Here is a 24,769-nt window from a genome sequence, read left to right on the forward strand (position 1 = left end):
GAAAGAGATGGACTCTACTACCTTGAAGCAACCAACAAATCATTTCACACTATTATGCATGTCACACACGAGTCATTCTTATCTACCTCCAATAAAGATTTAATTTGGCGTCATCATTTCCATTTTGGTCATCCTTCATTTCCTATTTTAAAAACAATGCTTCCTTCCTTGTTTAAAGGAATTGATGTTGAAACCTTTCATTGTGATGTTTGTGAACTTGCTAAGCACAAAAGGGTTTCTTTCCCAATCAGCAATAAAAGATCTTCAACTCCTTTTTATTTGATTCATTCGGATATATGGGGCCCTTCTCAAATTCCCAACATTACTGGTTCCAGATGGTTCGTCACCTTTATTGATGTTTGCACTAGGGTCACATGGATTTTTCTTCTTAAGTCTAAATTTGATGTGGATACGATTCTTCCCAACTTTCATAACATGGTCCAAACTCAGTTTGGTGTGAGAATTAAAAGGTTTCGATCTGATAATGCTACAAATTATTTTAATCAGAATTTGTCCCCATTTTTTCAGAAAGAAGGCATTGTGCATGAATCCTCCTATGTTAACACTCCCCAACAGAATGGGGTAGCTGAGAGAAAAAATGGCCATCTTTTGCAAACCACCCGAGCCTTTCTCTTTCAAAATCAGATGCCAAAACAATATTGGGAGGAAACTGTCCTTACTGCTGCCTACACCATAAATAGACTACCATCTAAAGTTCTTGACAACCGAAGCCCAATACAAGTCCTTTCTCAATTTTACCCTGATATTCGAGCCTCAAATAATCTCACACCAAGAATTTTTGGCTGCACTACCTTTGTTCATGTCCATAATAAGGGAAAATTAGACCCACGAGCAATCAGGTGTGTCTTCTTGGGATATTCCCCAACTCAGAAAGGTTATAAATGTTATCATCCAGCCACCAGAAAATTCTACCCCTCCATCGATGTCACATTTGAGGAAGGAAAATCTTTTTTCACTCAACCTTATCTTCAGGGGGAGCCCTCGTTAATGGAAGATAAGGCCTCGGATCTACTCTCCCTAGATGTTTTACCCTCCTCACAGACATTCAATCGTCAAGAATCACATCCCTCTGAGTCACATTCCTCTGAGCCCCACATTCCCGAGTCTCAACAAGAGTCAAACAACCGGACCATTGAACCAAATTCGGACACTGTTAACCCCACGAATGATGTGCATGATAATGTGAGATATATGCAGGTTTACTCTAGGAGGAAAAATCCAAATCCTGTACAAGTCCAAGATTCAACTCCTAATTCTAGAACTGAGGGATGCTTAGATCCTGAACCTACACCTTCACAGTTTGAGTATGAGTATGACCTACCTATTGCACTGAGAAAAGGAACCAGAGAATGTACCAAACGCTCATTGTACCCTTTAGCCAAATATGTATCATTCCAAAGATTCTCTAAATCCCATAAAAGTTTTCTAGCCAGCCTTAACACCATTCCAATTCCTAATACTCTAGTTGAGGCACTTTCTAATAAGGAGTGGAGAAATGCCATGAGAGTGGAAATGGAGGCATTAGAAAAGAACAACACATGGGAAGTTGTGGATCTACCAAGAAACAAGATGGTAGGTTGTAAATGGGTGTTCACAATTAAGTACAAATTTGATGGGTCATTAGAAAGGTACAAAGCACGCCTGGTAGCTAAGGGATATACACAGACTTATGGGGTAGATTATCAGGAGACTTTTGCCCCAGTAGCTAAAATGAATACAGTAAGGGTGTTACTGTCGTTGGCTGCTAACTATAATTGGGATTTGCAACAGTTTGATGTAAAAAATGCGTTTCTCCATGGTGATCTAGAAGAGGAGATATACATGGACATTCCCCCGGGTTTTGGAGAAAGAATTAAAGGGAACAAAGTTTGTCGGTTGAAGAAAGCACTATACGGTCTCAAACAATCTCCGAGAGCATGGTTTGGAAGGTTTACGAAGGTAATGCTGAGTACAGGTTACAAGCAAAGTCAAGGTGACCACACATTGTTTATCAAACACACAGCCTTAGGGGGAGTTATTGCACTATTAGTCTATGTGGATGATATAATCACTACTGTGAATGATAAAAAGGAGAATGAAGCATTGAAAAACTGCCTTGCCAGAGAATTTGAGATAAAAGACTTGGGGAGACTAAAGTATTTTCTTGGAATTGAAGTTGCACATTCTAAACAAGGCATCTTTATCTCTCAACAAAAGTATGTTGTTGATTTTTTGAGAGAAATAGGAAATATGGCATGTAAACCAGCTTCCACGCCTATAGATCCCAATCATAAACTTGGAGAAGCCCACGAGAATGCAAGTGTAGACAAGGAGATGTGCCAAAGACTAGCTGGAAAACTCATTTATCTTGCACATACACGATCGGATATTGCATATGTTGTAAGTGTAATAAGTCAGTTTATGCATAATCCTAAAGAAGTTCATCTGTAGGCTGCTCATCGAATTCTGCACTATTTGAAAGCCAATCCAAGAAAAGGAATTTTATTCAGAAGAAATGGAGGACTGACTCTTGAAGCATATACAGATGCCGATTATGCAGGATCTCCAGTAGATAGACGGTCCACTTCTGGTTATTGTACCTTCTTAGGAGGAAACTTAGTCACTTGGAGGAGTAAGAAGCAAAATGTAGTGGCTCGGTCAAGTGCAGAGGCAGGATTCAGGGTTACGACAAAAGGAGTGTGTGAATTACTCTGGTTGAAGATAATTTTAGAAGACCTGAAGATTCCACGAGAAGAGCCTATGAAACTATATTGTGACAACAAGTCAGCCATCAATATTGCTCACAATCCTGTTCAACATGACAGGACGAAGCACATCGAAATTGATCGACACTTTTTAAAAGAGAAACTGGACAGCAAGTTGATTTGCACTCCTTATGTGTCTACGAAAGGACAACTGGCCGATGTACTTACTAAAGGGCTCAATAGTACAGACTTTCGGAGAATTATAGCCAAGCTGGGAATGGAGGATCTCTATTCACCAGCTTGAGGGGGAGTGTTGGAAAACGTGGGGTTACTGGTTCAGATCTGAAAATAGAATTGTATATATTCCTAGGATTGTGGAGGGATTGATTTAGAAAGTTTTTTCTTTTATTTCTTTCTTTCTATTTTTGTACTTTCTATTTTCTCTTCTTTCTATTTTTTCTTGTTTCTATTTTCTTTTCTTTCTATTTTTCTTTCTTTCTATTTATTGCAGCAGCTTACTGTATAAATATGCCCATTGGCAATAGAATGAAACATATTAGTATTCTACCATTCCAAAACATTCCCCTTTCTCCAGTTTTTCCTGTTTCTGATGAGAAACCCTAGACCAGCTACAAGGCATACAGATCCATCAAGAAAATCCAAAAACTGGGCTTACCTGAGAGCTTCCATCAGCCTCTTAAATCTCCATGCAGTCGACCGATCTAGGGCTGCAGGAGTGAATCTCTTCAAGAACCTTCAACCTGCTCTGATACCAAGTAGAAAACCTTATGTGCTGATTCGGCCAAGCTTCTTGTGAAAGGAAGAGGAGAAAGTTGGGGGTTTCAGCAATAGATAGAGGAAAGGGAAGAAAAGGAGAAGGTCGACTAGGATAGTGATACATAACCCTAGCCGCCAGCCCCTCATTCTATTTATAATTAACTTAAATATGGGATATTACAAAGATGCCCCTAGTAGGGTGGCAACTCAACTAAGTACTTACAATTCTTTTAAAAATAAAAGACTAATGGGCCCAAGGCCCAACAACTTCTTAATTTAAAAGAAAACAAACTAAACATAAATCGGCCCAACATAAATCAGCCCATTCAACAATAAAGAAGAGGAATGGGAAACTTACTGCTCTTATCGTCTATGTAGATGATATGGTAATTTCTGGGGATGATAAGGAGGAGATCAACAGACTGAAGGAGGTCCTAGCTGCTGAATTTGAAATCAAAGACTTGGGTCAACTGAGGTACTTCGTAGGGATTGAAGTTGCTAGATCCAAAGAGGATATCTATATATGTCAACGGAAATACATCCTTGACCTTCTACAAGAGACAGGCATGTTGGGGTGCAGGCCAGCAGATACTCCAATAGAACCGAATCATGGTTTACAGGAGTCAGTGGGAGAGGACTACCCTGATAAGGAGAGATACCAGAAGTTAGTTGGGAAGTTAATTTACTTGTCCCTCACTCGTCCTGACATTGCTTATGCCGTTCATGTTGTTAGCCAGTTTATGCACAATCCCAAAATTCCTTACATGAAGGTTGTAGAAAGAATTCTCAGATATTTGAAGTCTTGCCCTGGGAAAGGGATTCTATTCAAAAAAAACAATAGAATTGAAGTTGAAGGATATACTGATGCAGATTGGGCTGGTTCTGTGGGTGACAAAAAGTCGACTTCAGGTTACTGCATTTTTGTTGGGGGAAATCTAGTTACATGGAGAAGTAAAAAACAGAATGTTGTTGCAAGGTCTAGTGCAGAGGCAGAATATCGAGCTATGGCTCATGGTGTTGCAGAACTGTTGTGGCTTGAAATTCTTTTTGGTGAACTGGGAGTGAAGACTGAGTGTCCTCTCAAGTTGTACTGCGACAACAAGGCTGCTATCAACATTGCTAATAACCCAGTGCAACATGATAGAACAAAACATATTGAGATAGACCACCATTTTGTTGGAGAAAGAATAGTCATAGGAGAACTTTGCATTCCTTACACTCCCTCAGAGATGCAAATTGCAGATGTTTTAACTAAAGGGCTAACCACAGTGAAATTTTTGGACTTACTGAGCAAGCTAAACATGATTAACATCCATGCTTAGCTTGAGGGGGAGTGTTGGTTCGGTTGATATGTTGTTATTCTCTTGTCTGGGCTGGGTATTAGAGTCTCTAGTTAATGGGCCTTAGCAACTGGGCCTAATTGTATCTTGTGTTTTATTAGACTGGGTGTTCCATCACTAATCAGGGGCATCCTGGTCCTTTCATGTAAATTATGTATTGCTCTTATATTAGTGAACAGGATTCATGTAGCCAACCCCATATAGATGAGATAGTGTTTATATATAAAAATAGCGAAAAGAGGAGTATCTCATCTAGTGCACTTCTTACCTGTGAAAGTTTAATAAAACTTCAATTTATCGTTTTAAAATCTCGGAAGCTCAGGCCTTATAATTAGTATAATTCTCCCCCTTTCTTTTCTTCATGTTGGTTCGGCTGATATGTTGTTATTCTCTTGTCTGGGCTGGGTATTAGAGTCTCTAGTTAATGGGCCTTAGTAACTGGGCCTAATTGTATCTTGTGTTTTATTAGACTGGGTGTTCCATCACTAATCAGGGGCATCCTGGTCCTTTCATGTAAATTATGTATTGCTCTTATATTAGTGAACAGTGCCCGTTCGAACACATCAGACTCTCCTCTCTTCTTCTTCCTCTTCTTCTTCTTCTTAGCTCTCTCAACAGGTTCAGTTCGGCAAACACTTCAAAACACTTGCATTTAGCTCTTACATTATAGTATAGTTTCTATTCTTCTTTCTTCATTTGCATTGCCCGTTGCATGCTTGATTAACTCTAAATGAATGAAGGAACAATTTAAAATGTCTCTGGGAGTTATAAGGAGGTATTGGGGGTCAAGCATGACTTCGACTCTAGGGGTCATGGTATTGGGGATAAAGCATGTAATTGCGCCTCTATTTCTTGAAGTATAAAAATAGTGAGTTCTATTGAACCACACAACAAGATCTGTCAAACCCTTCTCTCTTCTCTCTTCTCTCCAATCTTTTCTTCCTCTCTTACTGCTGAACCTTGTTTTGTGCATCAAATCTATAAAATTTTCTAATCTGATCTAGATCTTGCATCAACAACTAGGTATTAGAGCCTAGTTTCAATCCAGTCTTTTTATACCCTGCAGTCTTAGTCCAGCCAACTGCATTAGGTAATCAGAGGTCTGGAGTTCTTGGAGTTTCCTAGCCTGGTGTGGTGACTCATCGAGAGAGAGTGCCTCTGCCCAATTGTTGGACTAGGAGAAAGTCCCAAAAGTCAAGGAACAGTCATAGATTCAGTTAAGGGTGCCTTTTTTGTGTGGGTTACCTATGCTGCTTGTGGTATCCATAGTTTTCGGTATTCATTACTGCCTGTAGAGGCGATCAATTACTGCTGGTTTCTTTTTGGGAGAGCTTTGAGAGATTGACAGCATATTCTCTCACCTCCTGGCTTCCCAGAAGTAATCCTATAATTGAGATTAGTGCCTAGAGTTGATTCTTTTTGGGCTCTTAAAATGTATTTGGGTCCAAATAGGAGATCAAACCAGCTTTGTGTGGACTTTTGTGCTCATACAGTGATCAAAATTTATATTCCTTTGATTATGCTAACCTGGTGAAGCTTCTAGACTTTTGAGTGGTCTTGCACTAAAGATGCAGCAATATATAAGAAGGTGGTAGACAGAAATACAGTTTTTGAGTTTCTGGCTAGTTTGAATGCAGAATATGATATTACCAACAAAGCATCTTAGCAAAAGATGATGTAACTGTGTCTCAAGTCTACTCATTGGTGCAGAGGAGAATAGAAGGAACACACAAGCAGACTGGAAAGTGGAGGTGATCACAAAGAACTGGTGTGTGACTACTGGAAGAAGCAGAAGCATGCACATGATACATGCTGGAAGTTGCATCCTTCCTTTCACCTCAAAGGTTCATGAAGAATAACACCAAGAAGAGGACTGTCAATGCTGTTCTTGCCACCAATCATGGCATTGTTCCTACACCTTATGCGGATGCTTTAAATGCAACCAAGGTGAAAATTGAGAGGTATAGAAAATATATCGGCCAAATACAGAATAGCATTGAGTAGTAGCTCTACTTCTATATGCTGAAATCTCTTTGGAAAGATATTGATCTGATGGAGACTGTTGTTTGAGGTTTCACAAAGGATGCAGAAACATATAGGAGGTTGGTGGAGAGAAATCGGGTCTTTGAGTTCCTCACTGGACTCAACTCGGAGTATGATATTGTGAGGCGGAATATTTTAGCAAAGGATGAGGTGACTTTGTCTTAGGCATATGCTATGGTGAGCAGTCAGGAGAGAAAAAAACAGGTTTAGTCTGTTGATCCGCAGGTTGATCACTATGCTAATGCTGGGATGAAGTCGAAGGTTAGCAATAAGAAGAAATATGTTATTTGTGAATACTACAAGAAGCCTAAACACTCTGAAGACACATGTTGGAAGTTGCACCCAGAGCTCGTTCCTACTAGATTCAAGAAAGAAATTGGTGGAAAAAGGGTTGAAATTGGAAAAGGTGAAAATGCAAATATAGCCACCTCTTCATAAGGTGAACAAGGACAAGGTGGAGAGAAGTCAGTGGGAGAACAACTTGCAGCCACCAGAGCTGAATATAAGAAGTATGGCCGAATCATCAGTCACTTGGAGTCCACTGCTACAACTCCTTCAGAGACTATTCCTTCCTCTGCATATGCTCACTTAGGTATTTGTACCACTGTATATTATGCTTCTGTCTTAGGTACACATAAAACCCCTTGGATAATTGATTCTGGTGCTTCTGACCATATGACTAGTGCTTTACATTCACCTCTTACCAACTTCTTTCTGGCTAGGATAAGATATCCCTTATTGATGGTTCCCTAGCCCCTATCACAGGAAAGGAATACATTAAGACCTCCAATGCCCTGACCTTATTGTCTATTCTTCATGTACCTAAACTTAATACCAATTTGCTTTCAGTTAGTAATTTGACTAAATCCTTGAATTTCAGTGTGACCTTTTTTCCCTCATATTGTGTTTTTCATGACATGGAATCTCAGAAGGTGATTGAGAGCCACAATGAGGCAAATGGGATTTATTTGTTAGACATGCCTAAGTAGAGCCAAGTACAGCCTAAGAGAACTGCATTTGTTTTAGAGTCCACTAGTCGTATTATGTTATGTCATAGTCATTTGGGTCAATTGTCATTTTCTTCATTGAGTCAGTTGTTTCCAAAGTTATTTAAAGGAATTAGTCTATCGAGTCTTTATTGTGAGTCTTGTGAGTTCTCAAAGCATTGTAAGAGCACTTCCTTTAAGTAATAAAAGATCAATTGTTCCTTTTAATATTGTTCACTCTAATGTGTGGAGGCCTTACCATTTACCATGTATGGGTAGGCATAAATATTTCATCCTATTTATTAATGATTTTTGACGATATACTTGGATTTACCTTATGCGCTCCCTGGCTGAAGTGCCTAAACTTGTGCAATAGTTCCATGAATACATACTCAGTTTAATAACTGCATCAAAATATTCCAGTCAGACAATGCTAAGGAATATTTTGATAATGACCTTACCTCCTATCTTGAGAAGTCTGGGGTTATTCATCAGAGTTCTTGTGCCCACACTCCACAACAAAATGGAGTAGCGGAAAGGAAAAACAAACACATTGTGGAAGTTGCAAGGAGAATTCTTTTTGCTATCCATGTTCTTGTGAAGTTTTGGGGTGATGTAGCTTTAACAACTACCTACCTTATAAACCGCATGCCTTCTCAAGTCTTGGGGTTAAAATCTCCTTTCGGAGTCATCTTTCTTGATGTTGAGATTTTCTCCATTCCTTCGAGGGTCTTTGGTTGCACTTGTTATGTCCACATTCCTAGTTCCAAAAAGCACAAGTTTGACCCCAAGGCTTAGAAGTGTATCTTCCTTGGTTATGTCTCCACATAGAAAGGGTATTGTTATTTCGATCCCATTAGTAGCACCCGGTTCGTTTCCATGGATGTGTCACCTTTGCAGAGTCGGTTCCTTTTTATAGCCATCCTTCTTAGGGGGAGAGATCTCTCGAGTTGTTTTCTTCATCCCTTCCTTTGCCAACTTTAGTTGAGTCTTGTGCCAAGCTCTCTACAGTTACCCCCATTTCCCATTGAGGGATCCTCTCCTTCGAGGTCTTCCACTCCTACTCCTCCCCCTCCTCCTGCCAGTCCTCTAGTTGTTTCCACTCATCCTATTTTCCAAAGTTGGTACCAACAGCAAAGGCTAAGACAAACACAGGTTGATCCCACACCTCCAGTTAAGTCTCAGGCGCTCCCGATTATTGAAGAGAGGACATGTCCATCACCTCTTCCACCAGCACCTTCGTTTCCAGACCTTGACCTACCCATTGCTTTGAGAAAAGGTAAGAGGAAGTGTACAACTCTTTGTATTTCCAAACACCTTTCCTACAACTTGTTGTCCCTATCCTAGTATGCCTTTCTAGCCTCCATTTCCTCTCAATCCATCCCAAAGTCTATTTCAAAAGCCGTAGCCACACCAGATTGGGGGATGCTTTGAGTACTGAAATAGAAGCCCTTCATAAAAACAATACTTGGGATATTGTTGACTTGCCAGCTAGGAAGGAACCTGTTGGGTGCAAGTGGGTTTTCACTATCAAGTATCATGTAGATGGGTCAATTGAGAGGTATAAGGCTCGGTTTTTGCCAAGGGATATACCCAGGTATATGGGATATATTACACGTAGACCTTTTATCCAGTTGCTAAGATGACTTCGATGAGAGTTCTTTAATCCTTAGCAGTGAGCTATGATTGGCCTCTGTATCAATTTGATGTTAAGAATGCATTCCCGAATGGTGATCTCACTGAAGAGGTATATATGTCCCTTCCTCCTAGTGTATATGGCAAGGAAATGTAGGGTAAGGTGTGTAGATTGAAGAAATCACTTTATGGCCTGAAACAATTTTCACGTGGTTGGTTTGACAGATTTAGGGATGCTCTTGTTTAGTTCGGCTATACTCAGACTCAATCAGATCATACCATCTTTGTTAAGAGAAAAGGCACTCTAGTGGCATTCCTTATTATGTAGATGATATTGTGGTTATTGGCAGTGATATAAAAGAAGTTAGTGCTCTCAAGAAGTTTCTCAACTCTAAATTTGAAATTAAAGATTTAGGGGAGTTGCGGTATTTTCTGGGCATTGAGGTTGCTAGGTCCAAGGAAGGTATATTTATTTCTCAACAGAACTATGTGCTAGACCTTCTTACTAAGACTGGAAAACTTGGTGTTAAACCTGCCTCTACTAGGGAAACTCTCACCTAATGATGGAGAACTTTTAGTTGATAGGGGAGTGTTTCAGAGATTACTAGGGAAACTTCTTTATCTATGTATGGCTCATCCAGACATTTCATATACTGTGAGTGTCATCAACCAGTTCATGCATGCTCCCAGAGACGCATATAGCTGCTGCAAAAAGGGTGTTACGCTACTTTAAGGGAACCCCTGGGAAGGGTATATTATTTGCTAAACATGGACACATGAAGGTAGAAGCATGTACATATGTTGATTGGGCAAGAAATGTGGATGATAGGAGATCCACATCAGGATATTGTGCTATGGTAGCCAAAAATATTGTTTCTTGGAGAAGCAAAAACCAGTCTGTGGTTGCTAGATCTTCAACTGAGGTAGAGTGGCCCATGGTGTTTCTGAGTTGTTATGGCTTAGATCTCTCCTTAATGAGATGGGGGTTTCATGTGATGAGCCACTGCTGTTGTATTGTGATAACCAAGCTGCTATTAACATTGCTCACAACCCAATTCAGCATGATAAAACTAAGTACATTGAGGTAGACAGACACTTTATACGGGAGAGAGTGGCTTCAGGAGAGGTGTGCCTACCTTTCATTGCATCAGAAGAGCAGCTAGCAGATTTTCTAACTAAGGGAGTCCCAAAGGCAAAGCTTCAACATTATGTAAGCAAGTTGGGCATGATTGACATCTATGCTCAGCTTGAGGGGGAGTGTAGTGAGAATGGGCCTTAGTGTTCTTTACTTCTTTTAAGTAGTGTTTAAAAGTTATGTTTCTTAGTTATGGGCCTTCTTTTGTTTTATTTAATTATTTCTTTAGTGTTGGCCGCCCCATTAAGGGCATCCAAGTAATTGTACTTAGACTTAGAAGTATTAATGAAAGTGATGAAAGGGGGCTAGAGAGGGAAGTTCAAATTCTTCTTTTCTCTTCTCCCTTCTTTTCTTCTTCCACAACCTATTGCTGAAACTTCTTTCTTCTTCTTTTTCTTCCTCTCTTTTCTTCTTTTCTTGCATTATCTGAATTACTGTAGGTGTAACTTTCAACTATATTAATTTTATAATTATAGTAAATAACCAATATTATAATATTAAATTAATAATAATTTTATATTAATATGAACAATATAGTTGTTAATATAAAATTTATAATTCTGATTAATAATTAATTATAATATTTAATAAATATTATTAAATATTTTTGTTGGCCCATGTGCCATTTACATGTGTCTATGAACATAATACTTTAAGACAATTTACCAAATGTTTTTTTTTTTTCATTCTGTTTATTGAGAAGATCTCTCAAAAGTACATGTAACCATGGTTTGTTATTTTGATATCAATATTGGCGAAATTTCGGAGATATTTTGCTAATTTTTCTAAGATATTTGAAAAATATAAAATATCAAGAAAGTTTTCTAGAAACAAGGAATTAGTTAATACACCTTCAAGAGATCATCAGAAGAAATATGATTGCATATTTAAGCCTCGAAAAACCATAGCAAAGAACTGTATAAATCAAATGGGAAAAAGATTAAGAAATTGTAATGTGATCATCATGTGGGACAGATGTACTCAGCCTTACCCCTGCACATATAGAGAGGCTGTTTCCATTATTTGAACCCTGGTCACTCAGGTTGCAATGGAGCAACGCAAGGCCCACCCTCATATCTATCTATCTATCTATCTATCTATTCTGAAAATTGTGTAAGTTGAAGCAATTCTATAGATTCATGTTACTGCAAAAGAATGGGAAGAGCATTAGGCTACTGCTAAATAAACATCAAGCAGTTTTGTTTCCTTCTAGAGAAGATAGTTATTGTCATCTTATGTTTCATACCTATAAAAATTCTTTTTATGTTTCCTATGGTTCAGTCTTGCAGCTCTGGCTTTTTTCACAAATTCGGAGGCACATCCATCTTGTCATCATCTGTTTATTTTTAGTTCAAGTTTTCATGCATGACAATTCCGTCCTTAAAGTTTTTGAATTTTGATAACTGTTATAAGTTTAGTTTGGTCTTGTATGATTTATCGCAGGCAACGTTAAGGTCGGATCTTCCATTCTACATGGTCCCATTCACAACAAGAGATCTAGTGTTCAAGAAACCAGAGGTTTGTTTAGCAAGAGTTCCTTTATTTGTTAAAAATGATGAATGCAATTAGTACATATATCATATAAAAATTTGAAAGCAATGACACCTTCAGTTCACATTCTGGCATATATCATATAAAAAATAACAAAGCCGATTATGACATGATTAGCAGTAATAAAAATAAATAAAAACAGTTCACATTCTGACACTCCCCCTCATTGTGACAAGATTAGCATTCCCTTTCCTGTTTCTGAATTGAGCAGTTTTCGTATGCGGATTCAACTTCCAGTAAGAATCTTGTGTACATTTAAGTTGAAATAATCAAATACAACTTGTCCTCTCCTACAACATCCATAGATGTAATAGACACACGTTTCTTCTTAGCTGTAGCAGCATATAGAGAGAAATCTATAGACTGCACCACCATCAGCTTCCTACTGCTCTCTTCACTAGTGCACCATTGAGCAAGCTTGAGTCGATACAATATCACAATTTATCAGAATATGCTGGCTGATAGATGATCAATCATAACATACTTCCCACTGAAATGTATTTGGATGATCAATCTCTTGCTTGAATGACTGTAAAGGAAAGAAATAAAGTCCAGGAAGCATCTCCCTCTACTTTAGTGTGTTCATCTACATCCTAAGTTGATATACTCTAGCATCCATTAACCAAGAGTAAGTCTCAAAAACTCAAATCACACGCTTCGTTTGCTGTCTTCATCCATAAATAATTCCAACTGATCTACAGCAGCATTCAATTGATCAGCCGCAACATCACCATGTAATTTTTCAAAATCCATGGTGGGTGGTTAGAATCCAAAGCATCAATAACCAATACCAATGCATATAGAATGTGCCCACTCCAAAATATTCATGCCATCTTATTGAATGTAGTAAAAACACTTCCCTATGAATCACCAGTAGTATGATACTGGATTCAATGACCAACTTCAAATCACTTCCAACAGGCTCCATAATGAATAAACAATATCAAACAAACCCCAGAAGCTTTTGATAAAGACAGGATATTCTTGACCTACAATCAAGAATAATATCTCAAAGCTCTACCAACCCTGGCACCAAAACACCCAGACAGAAATAGTGGCCTATCCTACCAGACACTCCAGAACACCCTACAAAGTGTATCGATCTCAATAGAGATAAACGAGTAATTGTTCAATTTAATACCTGAACACTAATTCGATCAGTGTCCATGACTTCCAACATACAGAAACAAGAAATTCTCTGATTTTTCTTGATTTTTGGGAAGAATTCTCTAGACCACTTCTAAGAAAACTGATTCAATTTCTTCTCCAAGAATCTTCTAAAGAATAGGCAATATGATCTATGATGATCGATATCTTCAACTCTTCTTGCACACTGCTGATCCTAGTGATGCATGGGTGTTACTCAAAGAGAAGAGAAGAGACTATCTGATCTGAATTCTGTAATCAATCTAAAACTAAATGGTTCAAGAGTGAATCAACTAGTCAGTACTGAAAAGTATGAGAAGAAAAAAGAAATCGTATTTTGGGGAGCAAAATGAATCGGTTGTGCAATCCCTTCTTATTCATAATAAGAGGAGCTTCTCAAAAGATGATAAAAGGACAAATCTACCCATAGTGGACAGACCAATAGGAAGTATAGTAAAGTTAAAAAATAACAAAGCCCATTAAGGGCCTAGACCATATAACAGTAGTAATAAAATTAAATAAAAACACCCACATTCTAACATAATGTTAGTCTCCTTTGTCTTCCAAAAAATTGACAACTTCTTCTCAAATATTCTTTTGTGTTATCTGATATGAACATCCGTATTCTCTTCTCATACCGGGTCTCCATTATGCTATAGAAGTTCATGATAATTTAATGCATCTGCTTTCTACTCTTAAGAAGATACGATCAAGTAATACCAGGTATTGTCATCAGCACACAAAATCAAGAATTAATTTATTACTGCCAGAGAATAGAGTAAGGTCCCCAAACATCGAAATGCACCAAATGAAAAGGAATAGAATGTTATGTCCCAGAAACTTCACACAATTCTCAGACTCACAGCAGAATTCACACAACTAGAACATCAACAAAGGAATTGGTATTCATTCAGAAGAAAAGAAGAACATTAACAGTTGGTCGGTTCTTCGAGAGATTGTCGGCTCTCCCAATCACTCACAGTATTCTTCACTCAACAAAAGCCTACCTCCCTCATCCCCCAAAGCCCCTTCTTATACTCTTCTTACAGCATAACTGACTCCCTCAATAAATGCCCAGCTGGCCAAGTTATAAATGCCCACACTCTTCTTATTCCTAACTGACATAGCTATAAATGCCTCAAGACTCTCCTTATTCCCTCCAGCTATAATTGCTCCCATGTTCAATTATTTCCCCCCTTAGCCGAAAGCTGACTTTTCCCCTTCCTGGCATACGTAAAGTTAATTGGAGGCCTATCATTACCCCCGCCCAAAGTCTAACCTTGTCCTCAAGGTTAAAATGAGGAAATTGGTCTCGATGTAAGTCAAAAGGCTCCCACGAATCTTCAAAATCAGGCAGGTCCTGCCAATGGATAAGCACTTCCGAACCAGTAACTCCACGCATAGTGGACGGACGCACCCTCGAACGGCCGCAGGTTCCACAAGCATTTCCATATCCGCCGACAAAGTGGAAGGAATCACGGGAGAAGAGATATGATTGCCAATCGCCTTCTTGAGTTGCGAGACATGAAAAACTGGGTGAATCCTTGCTTCTGGAGGAAGTTGAAGTTTATAAGCGACAGCGCCAATTCTTTCCATAATAACAAATGGTCCATAAAAACGAGGGGCAAGCTTTTCATTGACTCGGCGAGCTAGAGACTGCTGGCGATAAGGTCGCACTCGCACATACACCAAATCCCCAACATCAAAATTCACATCACGTCGGGTCACATCAGTCGAGTCTTTCATCTTTTGTTGTGCATGGTGTAGATGAGCACGCAACTCCCTAAGTATAGCGTCTCGCTAAAGGAGAACAGCTTCAAAATTAGCATTAGCCGTAGAGCCAAGCTCATAGCGGATTAATGGAGGAGGATCGCGCCCATAAACCACCTTGAAAGGTGTTATGCCAGCAGCAGTGTGAAAAGAGGTATTATAGTTGTATTCTGCCCACGATATCCAAGAAGACCAACGGGAGGGGGAATCAGCCGCAAAGCATCGCAAATAAGTCTCTAAACAGCGATTAACCACCTCTGACTGTCCATCCGTCTGAGGATGGTAAGCTGAACTACGACACAATTCTGAACCTTGCAGGGTAAAAAGCTCGCGCCAAAAGAAACTCATAAAGACTTTATCACGATCAGACACAATTGATCGGGGAATGCCATGTAAACGGACTATGTTGTGCAAGAAGGCCTGAGCAACCGTGAGAGCTGAGAAAGGATGACTGAGAGGGATAAAATGGGCATACTTGGAGAGACGATCGACCACCACCATAACTGTATCAAATCCCTTCGACTTAGGAAGAGCCTCAATAAAGTCCATAGCAATATCCTCCCATATCTGTTCAGGAACGGGTAAAGGTTGTAAAAGGCCAGCAGGGGACATGGCTTCATATTTACTGCGTTGACACACATCACAGGCCTGCACAAACTCCTGGACAGAACGCTTTATCCCCCGCCAGTAAAATTCAGCTGCTATTCGCCGATATGTCCGGCGGATACCAGCGTGACCTCCCACAACTCCAGAATGAAACTCTTTAAGTAAGAGGGGAATAAATGGGGAAGCAGCCGGTAGAACCAATTTACCATGATAACGAAGGTGATCTCCAACTAAAGAGTAGGTGGGATAGGCAGCCGGATCATGCTGTATGGCATGCTTAATGTTGGCCAGAAAAGGATCAGCATCAACTTGCTCCTTAAGGTCATCAAAATCAAGAAAAATAGGGACTGTAAGAGAACTTAAATGCATTTTTGCAAGAACTCTGGAGAGAGCATCAACCACGGTATTATCGGTACCTGGTTTGTACTAAATCTCAAAATCATAATTCATAAGCTTAAGGAGCCACTTATGATGCTCACCTTCAACAACCCGCTGCTCCAACAGATACTTAAGACTACGCTGGTCGGTACGAACAATAAAGCGTCTTCCAAGAAGATAGGGGCGCCATTTTTTAATGGCAAAGACAATAGCCATTAATTCTTGCTCGTAGACAGATTTTGATTATGCAAACGAGCTAAGCTTGTGGCTGTAAAAAGCTATAGGTCGATTATTTTGCATTAATACCGCATCGAGACCTACACCGGATGCATCTGTTTCGATCAAGAAGGGCTGGGAAAAATCCGGAAGGGCCAACACAGGTACGGTCGTCATAGCCCGTTTCAACTCCTGAAATGCATTCTCAGCTTCCGCATTCCATGAGAAGGCATCCTTTTTAAGTTGTTGCGTCAATGGCCATGCTATTTTATTGTAGTTACACACAAAACGACGATAATAGCCTATAAGTCCCAAAAAACCGCGAAGAGCTTTAAGTGAAGATGGTTGAGGCCAATCAACCATGGCCTGGATTTTAGAAGGATCGGCAGAAACACCAGCCGCATTAATAATATGACCCAGGTATTCAATGCTAGGCTGAGCAAAGATACATTTCTTTGAGTTGGCAAAGAGACTATGGGCGTGCAACACAGAGAAGACCTGTCGAAGATAATCCAAATGGGCAGCTTCGGAAGCACTATAAACCAGAATATCATAAAAAAAATACCAGCATAAAGCGATGGAGGAAATCATGGAAGACGGTATTCATTAATGACTGGAAAGTTGAGGGCGCATTGGTGAGACCGAAGGGCATGACAAGGAATTCGTAATGGCCCTCGTGGGTGCAAAATGCAGTCTTGGGAATATCCTCACTGTGGACCCGAATCTGATGGTAGCCCGATTTAAGATCAATTTTGCTGAAAATAGAAGCACCATGAAGCTCATCAAGAAGTTCTTTGATAACCGGAATGGGGAATTTATCCGGAACCATAGCACGGTTAAGGGCTCTGTAATCCACACAAAAACGCCAACTTTCGTCTTTTTTCTTGACTAAAAGGACCGGGCTCGAGTAGGGGCTTCTACTTGGCTGAATAATACCCGCAGCCAGCATCTCAGAGACAAGGCGTCAATTTCATCTTTCTGGAACTGAGGGTATCTGTAAGGACGAACATAGATAGGGGAAGTGCCCTCCTGCATGACAATAGCATGCTCCGTAGCCCATGTAGGGGGTAAGCTTGTAGGCGTATCAAAAACATCTTTGAACTCATCTAGTAAAGCGGAAATTGGCGGGGGTGTAGGCAAGACAGAGTTCAACGAAGAATCCACTACCTGCAATTGTTTTAGTTCTAACAAAACCCCTTGTCCCTCATGTTGTAAGTTACGCATCATGGCATGCAAAGATACCTGAGAAGAACAGAGAGAAGGGTCGCCCTGCAATTTCACACGGACACCTCCCAAATTGAGCTTCATAGACATGTTGCCCCAATTCATCACCGAGTCCCTGAGGGATGCTAACCCAGGAAAACCAAGAATGACATCCGTAGAGCCCAACTTTAAAGGAAAGAAATCAGCAATGACATCCAATTCGGGTAAGTTGAGACAAACCTGACGGCAGACTCCAGAAGTTCTCACCTCATCGCCATTCCCCATCTGAACTCCAAACACGTGTGTAGGAGTGCGGGGTAATTTCAATTCTTCCACTAAAGCTTCGGAGATAAAGTTGTGGGATGCACCCGAGTCTACCAATATGATCACCTCACGTGACAAAATGCGTCCACGCACCTTAAGGGAATTGGCCGCACACAATCCAACAAGAGACGAAACACAAAGCACGGCTGATTCTGGAGCCGGAGCAATTTCAGTGTCCCCGGAAGTGCTGTCCAAATTAGACGCATCAGAAGTAATTTCCTCCACATCATCTTGAACCCATAAAACCTGAAGTAATTTCTGAGCACAATGATGTCCCAGACTGTATTTCTTGTCGCAATGGAAGCATAGACCCTTCGCACGTTTATGCTACATCTCTTTATCGGTCATCTTTTTGAAAGCAGGAGATGGGGCCTTAATAATAGGGACTGATGAAGAAGAAGGAGGAATCGTGGCACGTGCAAGACGGGTGACAGCAGAAGTAGTCACTTGCGAAACCCATGAGTTAAAGTGAGTTCCCAAGGGGGATGTTGTGGGCCCACGAGGAAATAAACCTGATTGATAAGCCCACAAGTTCTGATTCTTCTCAATTTTCTAGGCCGCAACCATTTTCCTGATCAACCCAACGGGTTCCATCTGTCGGAGTTTGGCCTGGATATCTGGGCGCAACCCATTAACAAAGGCTGCTTCAAGGACTGATTCCGGTAGGTCACATAAGGGAGCAGAGAGCACCTCGAATTGGCAACGAAATTCCTTAACAGTAGTGGATTGATGTAACGATAGAAGCTGCTCCTGCAAATTTCCTTCCTGAGTCGATCGAAAACGTTCAAGGAGGAGCTCCTTGAATTCTGCCCAACTACGAAAAGGTTGCCGACCATCTTCCCAATAATACCACGCCAATGCATCACCCTCTAAACAGACCACGGCTGCACGCAGAAGCTCCACCGGAAGCAAGCCATTAATCTCAAAATAGCGCTCTGTGCGAAAAAGCCAGTCTTCTGGATTTTCCCAATCAAAAATAGGTAACTCCAACTTCCGAGGAAGTGAATCAGAAGTATGTTCCGACACTGACATTGAAGAAGACGTCGGGAAAGCTGCACTCTTCCCTTTGTCAGCCACACAACTTGATACGACTAAAGGAGGAGCAATGTCAGTTGTAGACAAAGGAGCTGAAAAGGTTTGGTGCTGAAGCAACAGATCAAAACGTCTTACCAGATCTTGAATGCCTCCTTCTAGAGACGAGATCTTCGAAAGTCCAACTGCTACCTTTTTTGGATCGAGTCGTTGAATCTCATTACGTAAGCCATCCATCTCCACACGAATTTCAGAATGCAGAGAAGTCAAGCGTTCTTCGAAACCCTCCACCTGCGATGCCACTTCCTTAGCTGTCACCATGGCCGAGGAAAGATGGGCTCTCATACCACTGTTATGTCCCAGAAACATGACACACAATTCTCAGACTCACAGCAGAATTCACACAACTAGAACATCAACAAAGGAACTGGTATTCATTCAGAAGAAAAGAAGAACATTAACAGTTGGTCGGTTCTTCGAGAGACCGCCGGCTCTCCCAATCACTCACAGTATTCTTCACTCAACAAAAGCCTACCTCCCTCATCCCCCAAAGCCCCTTCTTATACTCTTCTTACAGCATAACTGATTCCCTCAATAAATGCCCAGCTGGCCAAGTTATAAATGCCCACACTCTTCTTATTCCTAACTGACATAGCTATAAATGCCTCAAGACTCCTTATTCCCTCCAGCCATAATTGTCCCCATGTTCAATTATTTCCCCCCTTAGCCGAAAGCTGACCTTTCCCCTTCCTGGCATACGTAAAGTTAATTGGGAGAGCCGGTGGTCTTCGAAAGCCATCCATCTCCACACGAATTTCAGAATGCAGAGAAGTCAAGCGTTCTTCAAAACCCTCCACCTGCGATGCCACTTCCTTAGCTGTCACCATGGCCGAGGAAAGATGGGCTCTGATACCACTGTTATGTCCCAGAAACTTGACACACAATTCTCAGACTCATAGAAGAATTCACACAACTAGAACATCAACAAAGGAACTGGTATTCATTCAGAAGAAAAGAAGAACATTAACAGTTGGTCGGTTCTTCGAGAGACCGCCGGCTCTCCCAATCACTCACAGTATTCTTCACTCAACAAAAGCCTACCTCCCTCATCCCCCAAAGCCCCTTCTTATACTCTTCTTACAGCATAACTGATTCCCTCAATAAATGCCCAGCTGGCCAAGTTATAAATGCCCACACTCTTCTTATTCCTAACTGACATAGCTATAAATGCCTCAAGACTCTCCTTATTCCCTCCAGCCATAATTGCCCCCATGTTCAATTATTTCCCCCCTTAGCCGAAAGCTGACCTTTCCCCTTCCTGGCATACGTAAAGTTAATTGGGAGAGCTGGTGGTCTTCGAAAGCCATCCATCTCCACACGAATTTCAGAATGCAGAGAAGTCAAGCGTTCTTCGAAACCCTCCACCTGCGATGCCACTTCCTTAGCTGTCACCATGGCCGAGGAAAGATGGGCTCTGATACCACTGTTATGTCCCAGAAACTTGACACACAATTCTCAGACTCATAGCAGAATTCACACAACTAGAACATCAACAAAGGAACTGGTATTCATTCAGAAGAAAAGAAGAACATAAACAGTTGGTCGGTTCTTCGAGAGACCGCCGGCTCTCCCAATCACTCACAGTATTCTTCACTCAACAAAAGCCTACCTCCCTCATCCCCCAAAGCCCCTTCTTATACTCTTCTTACAGCATAACTGATTCCCTCAATAAATGCCCAGCTGGCCAAGTTATAAATGCCCACACTCTTCTTATTCCTAACTGACATAGCTATAAATGCCTCAAGACTCTCCTTATTCCCTCCAGCCATAATTGACCCCATGTTCAATTATTTCCCCCCTTAGCTGAAAGCTGACCTTTCCCCTTCCTGGCATACGTAAAGTTAATTGGGAGAGCCGGCGGTCTTCGAAAGCCATCCATCTCCACACGAATTTCAGAATGCAGAGAAGTCAAGCGTTCTTCGAAACCCTCCACCTGTGATGCCACTTCCTTAGCTGTCACCATGGCCGAGGAAAGATGGGCTCTGATACCACTGTTATGTCCCAGAAACTTGACACACAATTCTCAGACTCACAACAGAATTCACACAACTAGAACATCAACAAAGGAACTGGTATTCATTCAGAAGAAAAGAAGAACATTAACAGTTGGTCGGTTCTTCAAGAGACCGCCGGTTCTCCCAATCACTCACAGTATTCTTCACTCAACAAAAGCCTACCTCCCTCATCCCCCAAAGCCCCTTCTTATACTCTTCTTACAGCATAACTGATTCCCTCAATAAATGCCCAGCTGGCCAAGTTATAAATGCCCACTCTTCTTATTCCTAACTGACATAGCTATAAATGCCTCAAGACTCTCCTTATTCCCTCCAGCCATAATTGCCCCCATGTTCAATTATTTCCCCCCTTAGCCGAAAGCTGACCTTTCCCCTTCCTGGCATACCTAAAGTTAATTGGGGGCCTATCATAGAACTTTTGTTGTGTTTAAGGGGTCTCATTCTATATGGCAATAAATAGCAGTAGTATGGTTTCTTTAGAAATTTACCAATTAGGGGTACTGTAGTAATTCTTATGCAATTTAAGTGCAGCTATAAGATAGTTGAAGTTGATGGGAACTCGGTTTTTGAACCCCACAATCTCTCTTTTTCTCTCCACTTCTTTTCTCTAATTTCTACACTCTTCTCCTCTCTGCTTTTGTTTCATCACAGGTCAGATCAGAAGATTACATATGCTTGAAGGCTAAAATGTTCTATACGGTTTTGATAACTGACAAACATCACCTTGAACATTTAAAACCAGACACACATTAAAAAAGACTCAAAAATATGGACTTAAAATACAAAATAAATAAATAAGCTGGCAACAATGCCATAGTTTTATTTGGCTCAACAAGACAAGATCACAAAATATTCGGGAATGGGCATGATAGAAATTGTCATAGTGTGTGGTTTAAAACATAAGCTCCAGTAGCCTCACAACCACTTCCAATCATCCTCCTAGTGCTCAGGTCTTAAAATATGCAACAATTATGAGGGAAGCTACAAAATAATGCAAAGTCTTGGTAATAGAACTTACAGAAAAGATTTGTAACTAAGAACATGGACAGACTCCAAAAAGATTCTCACTTCTCTTCAATCATACCAAAGATAGGAATACAATACCCATCAATCAGAGTGAGTTTATCCCTTATAGAACAAGTCTATATAAAGTACCTATCAAAAAGAGTCCATAGGTTATTTTTGCGTCCCAACTCCCAAGAGAAGAATCAAGTACAAGGATTTGCGTCATTTTGTAATATTCAAAGAAAACAAATGACAGCACCAATCCTAAGAGAGATCGCATCTGTGCCCCACAAACACCCCACATACACATCTCAGCGTGCATTGGGAACATATCCCGAAGTTGTCAGTGGAAGATATTCCCAATACACAGTTTGGATATGCTGTGGGGTGCCCTGTGGGGCGCAGATGTGAATTCCCCGAGGGAACCTTAACCCCACTAATTTAGGGTGTTTGTGAACGAAGATGGAATGATTACACATCATCACTGAACATTGCAATCTTTTTGTGTAGTAACTAGCTGCCTAGACAATCTCATCCATAGGAAAAGAAATCCTAATACCTGGGATGTACCAACATTGGGTAATGGCCTTTTTGTCTGTTCTATATATTTCAAATCAAAGCCTGGAAAATACCAAAAGAAATTAAAGCCTGGAGGTCTGTATGTGCAGGACAATGGAGATAAATTTAGAAGCCTCTTGTCAGCAATTAGTGCATATGCAGAAGGATTTTCCGCAGATCGCATCATCAGAAGAGCATTTTTATTATGGAATAGGCTTTAATATGTTGTTGCACGAAATCTTTGGGCAATGTGGTCTTCGGTAGTCCTTGGCATTTGATGGCAAAGTACCCACTGCTCAGTTTCAATGTAAAGAGAAGCACTGGCAAATGGCAATTGGTTTATGTTTCTAGTCATAATGTGTAATATTTTCCATTAGAACAGGTTCAAAGGCTGTTAGCCATTTTATTTTTACCTACGGATACATGTATACAGAAAAACGTACTCTTACTTTTCGTATCTTGGTCATTTTTCGTTGGCATTTTAAATGATCCCAGAAGGGTATGTTATCCAAACTCCAAAGAACTGAGCAATCAAACCCGCTTCGTAAATTGACGACCTGATTGGTTGGGCGAAATTGGAACCCCATTCTCATTTCTAGTGGAATAGCATTTCTCAATTTGAGAAAGGGCATTCCCTCCTCCCTTGGGAATGAAATCCCATTCTAGCTGATTTTAATTCTCATTTTAATCCTCTGAATCAGACTATGGGAGTAAATCATTCCAATTCCGATTCCAAAGGATTTCCATTCTGATTTCAATTACAAACTAAATGGGCTACATATCTTCGACTGAAATAGGTGTGGTTCTTTAAACCATTTTCCCCATTATGGTGTGATTCAAACTTGTGTTTTGAAACGTGCTAGCTGAAATGCTTATTGGGTTGCTAGGTCGTAAGAAATATCGGCTTCATAAATTTTACTTTAAATACATGAATAATTAGGTGTTTACAAGGTTTAAAGCATCAGCTTTTGGACATACTAATAAAAATAAGGATTCTGAAATTCCTTTGTATCCACCATGATAGTTCTAAGTGAAGTTATGTCAATCACCAAGTCTCTTGAAGATGACTAATTTCATGTCTGGTATAAGATGGATCTATCAATGACCTATTAAACTCATTTATTTAACAACATTTTATGCCAAAAATGAATTTTTTCTTAATTTAAAAAAACTCCAAACAACCAAGGTTCAAAATATTGATACATAATGGCCTGTATCGGCCGATACATATCATGTTGATGGCTTCCCGATACACCCCTAGGGTTCTAACCAGTTCAGGGGGTGGAGTCGTCTTAAATTGGCACCCCTGAACCGGTATTTAAAAAAACTATATAAAAAAGGTAAAAAACACTATCGATATTGCCCGATACACCCCTACCGGGCAACACTTGATAGTGAATGTTAATATTGTTTTTCCAAGTCCCACATTGCTTAGGCAATGAGAATGAAGGCCTTGCCTAGGAGGGCAATTCACATACTTGAGTTGGTTCAAGTGTTCACACGTGTTAACATGTGTCAATGTCAATTTATTAATATTAATATTTATATGTTGAAACTTTAAACTTTTATATTTTATATAAAATGATAAACATTTAATATAATACAAAATATATTATACTATATATATATGTTATTTAATGTATATCTAAAATATATATTATATTATATTATATTGTGGGTTGGGCTTAGGTCGGGCTTGAAATGTTGGGCCCAAGCCTGGCCCAGAATTTTTTGGGCTTGATGTGGACCCAAGCCAGGCCAGGCTTGTACATAAAAACCTAGGCCCAGACTCGAAAATTTGTGGGTTGGGCCAGGCCAGGTTTTCAGGCTGGGCAAAGAATAATCACCCCCTAATGCACATGCTCTAAACTCACAATATCATTGATTGCAATGTATCTCTTCATATGGACAATTAAAGTGTGCATTTGTTATGTATTTGTCAGTGTTTTCAAAGCATCAACCTGATCGGTCAGACTGTTCAGCCCGGGAACCATCCAGGCAACCAATTCCATTTCACCCCTAACCCATTCTTTGGCAAAAAAACATTGGCTTGGTCAACAACCCACTGACCTAGGCGGTTGAACCATCGACCAATTTGACCTAGACAATGGTTTTTGATTATTTTTTATTTTAATTATTTTTTAATTTTTTTAACTTGGAACAGGCCATCTGCTTGAACCGAAGTCAAACTGGTGGCCAAAGCAGTTCCAATTCCAGGTCGAATTTTAAAACATTGATATATACCTAATTACCATATTTATACGTATCCAAACATGCACCAATA

The 24,769-nt window shown here is 40.2% G+C and overlaps 1 protein-coding gene across 10 annotated transcripts in view; it reads left to right on the plus strand.

The window, feature by feature from the left end:
* The window catches only part of LOC104598309 (5'-3' exonuclease family protein), a 102,097-nt gene extending 79,158 nt beyond the window's left edge, over window positions 1-22,939 (plus strand). For 9 of the 10 annotated variants that reach the window (XM_010260318.3, XM_010260321.3, XM_010260319.3 and 6 more), the window contains 2 exons: window positions 12,065-12,139; window positions 22,596-22,939. In XM_010260318.3, the coding sequence (XP_010258620.1) occupies window positions 12,065-12,139; window positions 22,596-22,706 (186 nt within the window). In that variant the 3' untranslated portion in view covers window positions 22,707-22,939. Of the gene's footprint in view, window positions 1-12,064; window positions 12,140-22,437; window positions 22,507-22,595 lie in introns of all 10 variants that reach the window. The other variant, XR_735349.3, reaches the window with a different exon arrangement.
* The last annotated feature ends 1,830 nt before the right edge of the window (window positions 22,940-24,769 follow it).

The sequence above is a fragment of the Nelumbo nucifera genome, chromosome 7 (assembly GCF_055504915.1).
Source record: "Nelumbo nucifera cultivar China Antique chromosome 7, China Antique-T2T, whole genome shotgun sequence".
Classification (NCBI taxonomy): Eukaryota; Viridiplantae; Streptophyta; class Magnoliopsida; order Proteales; family Nelumbonaceae; genus Nelumbo; species Nelumbo nucifera.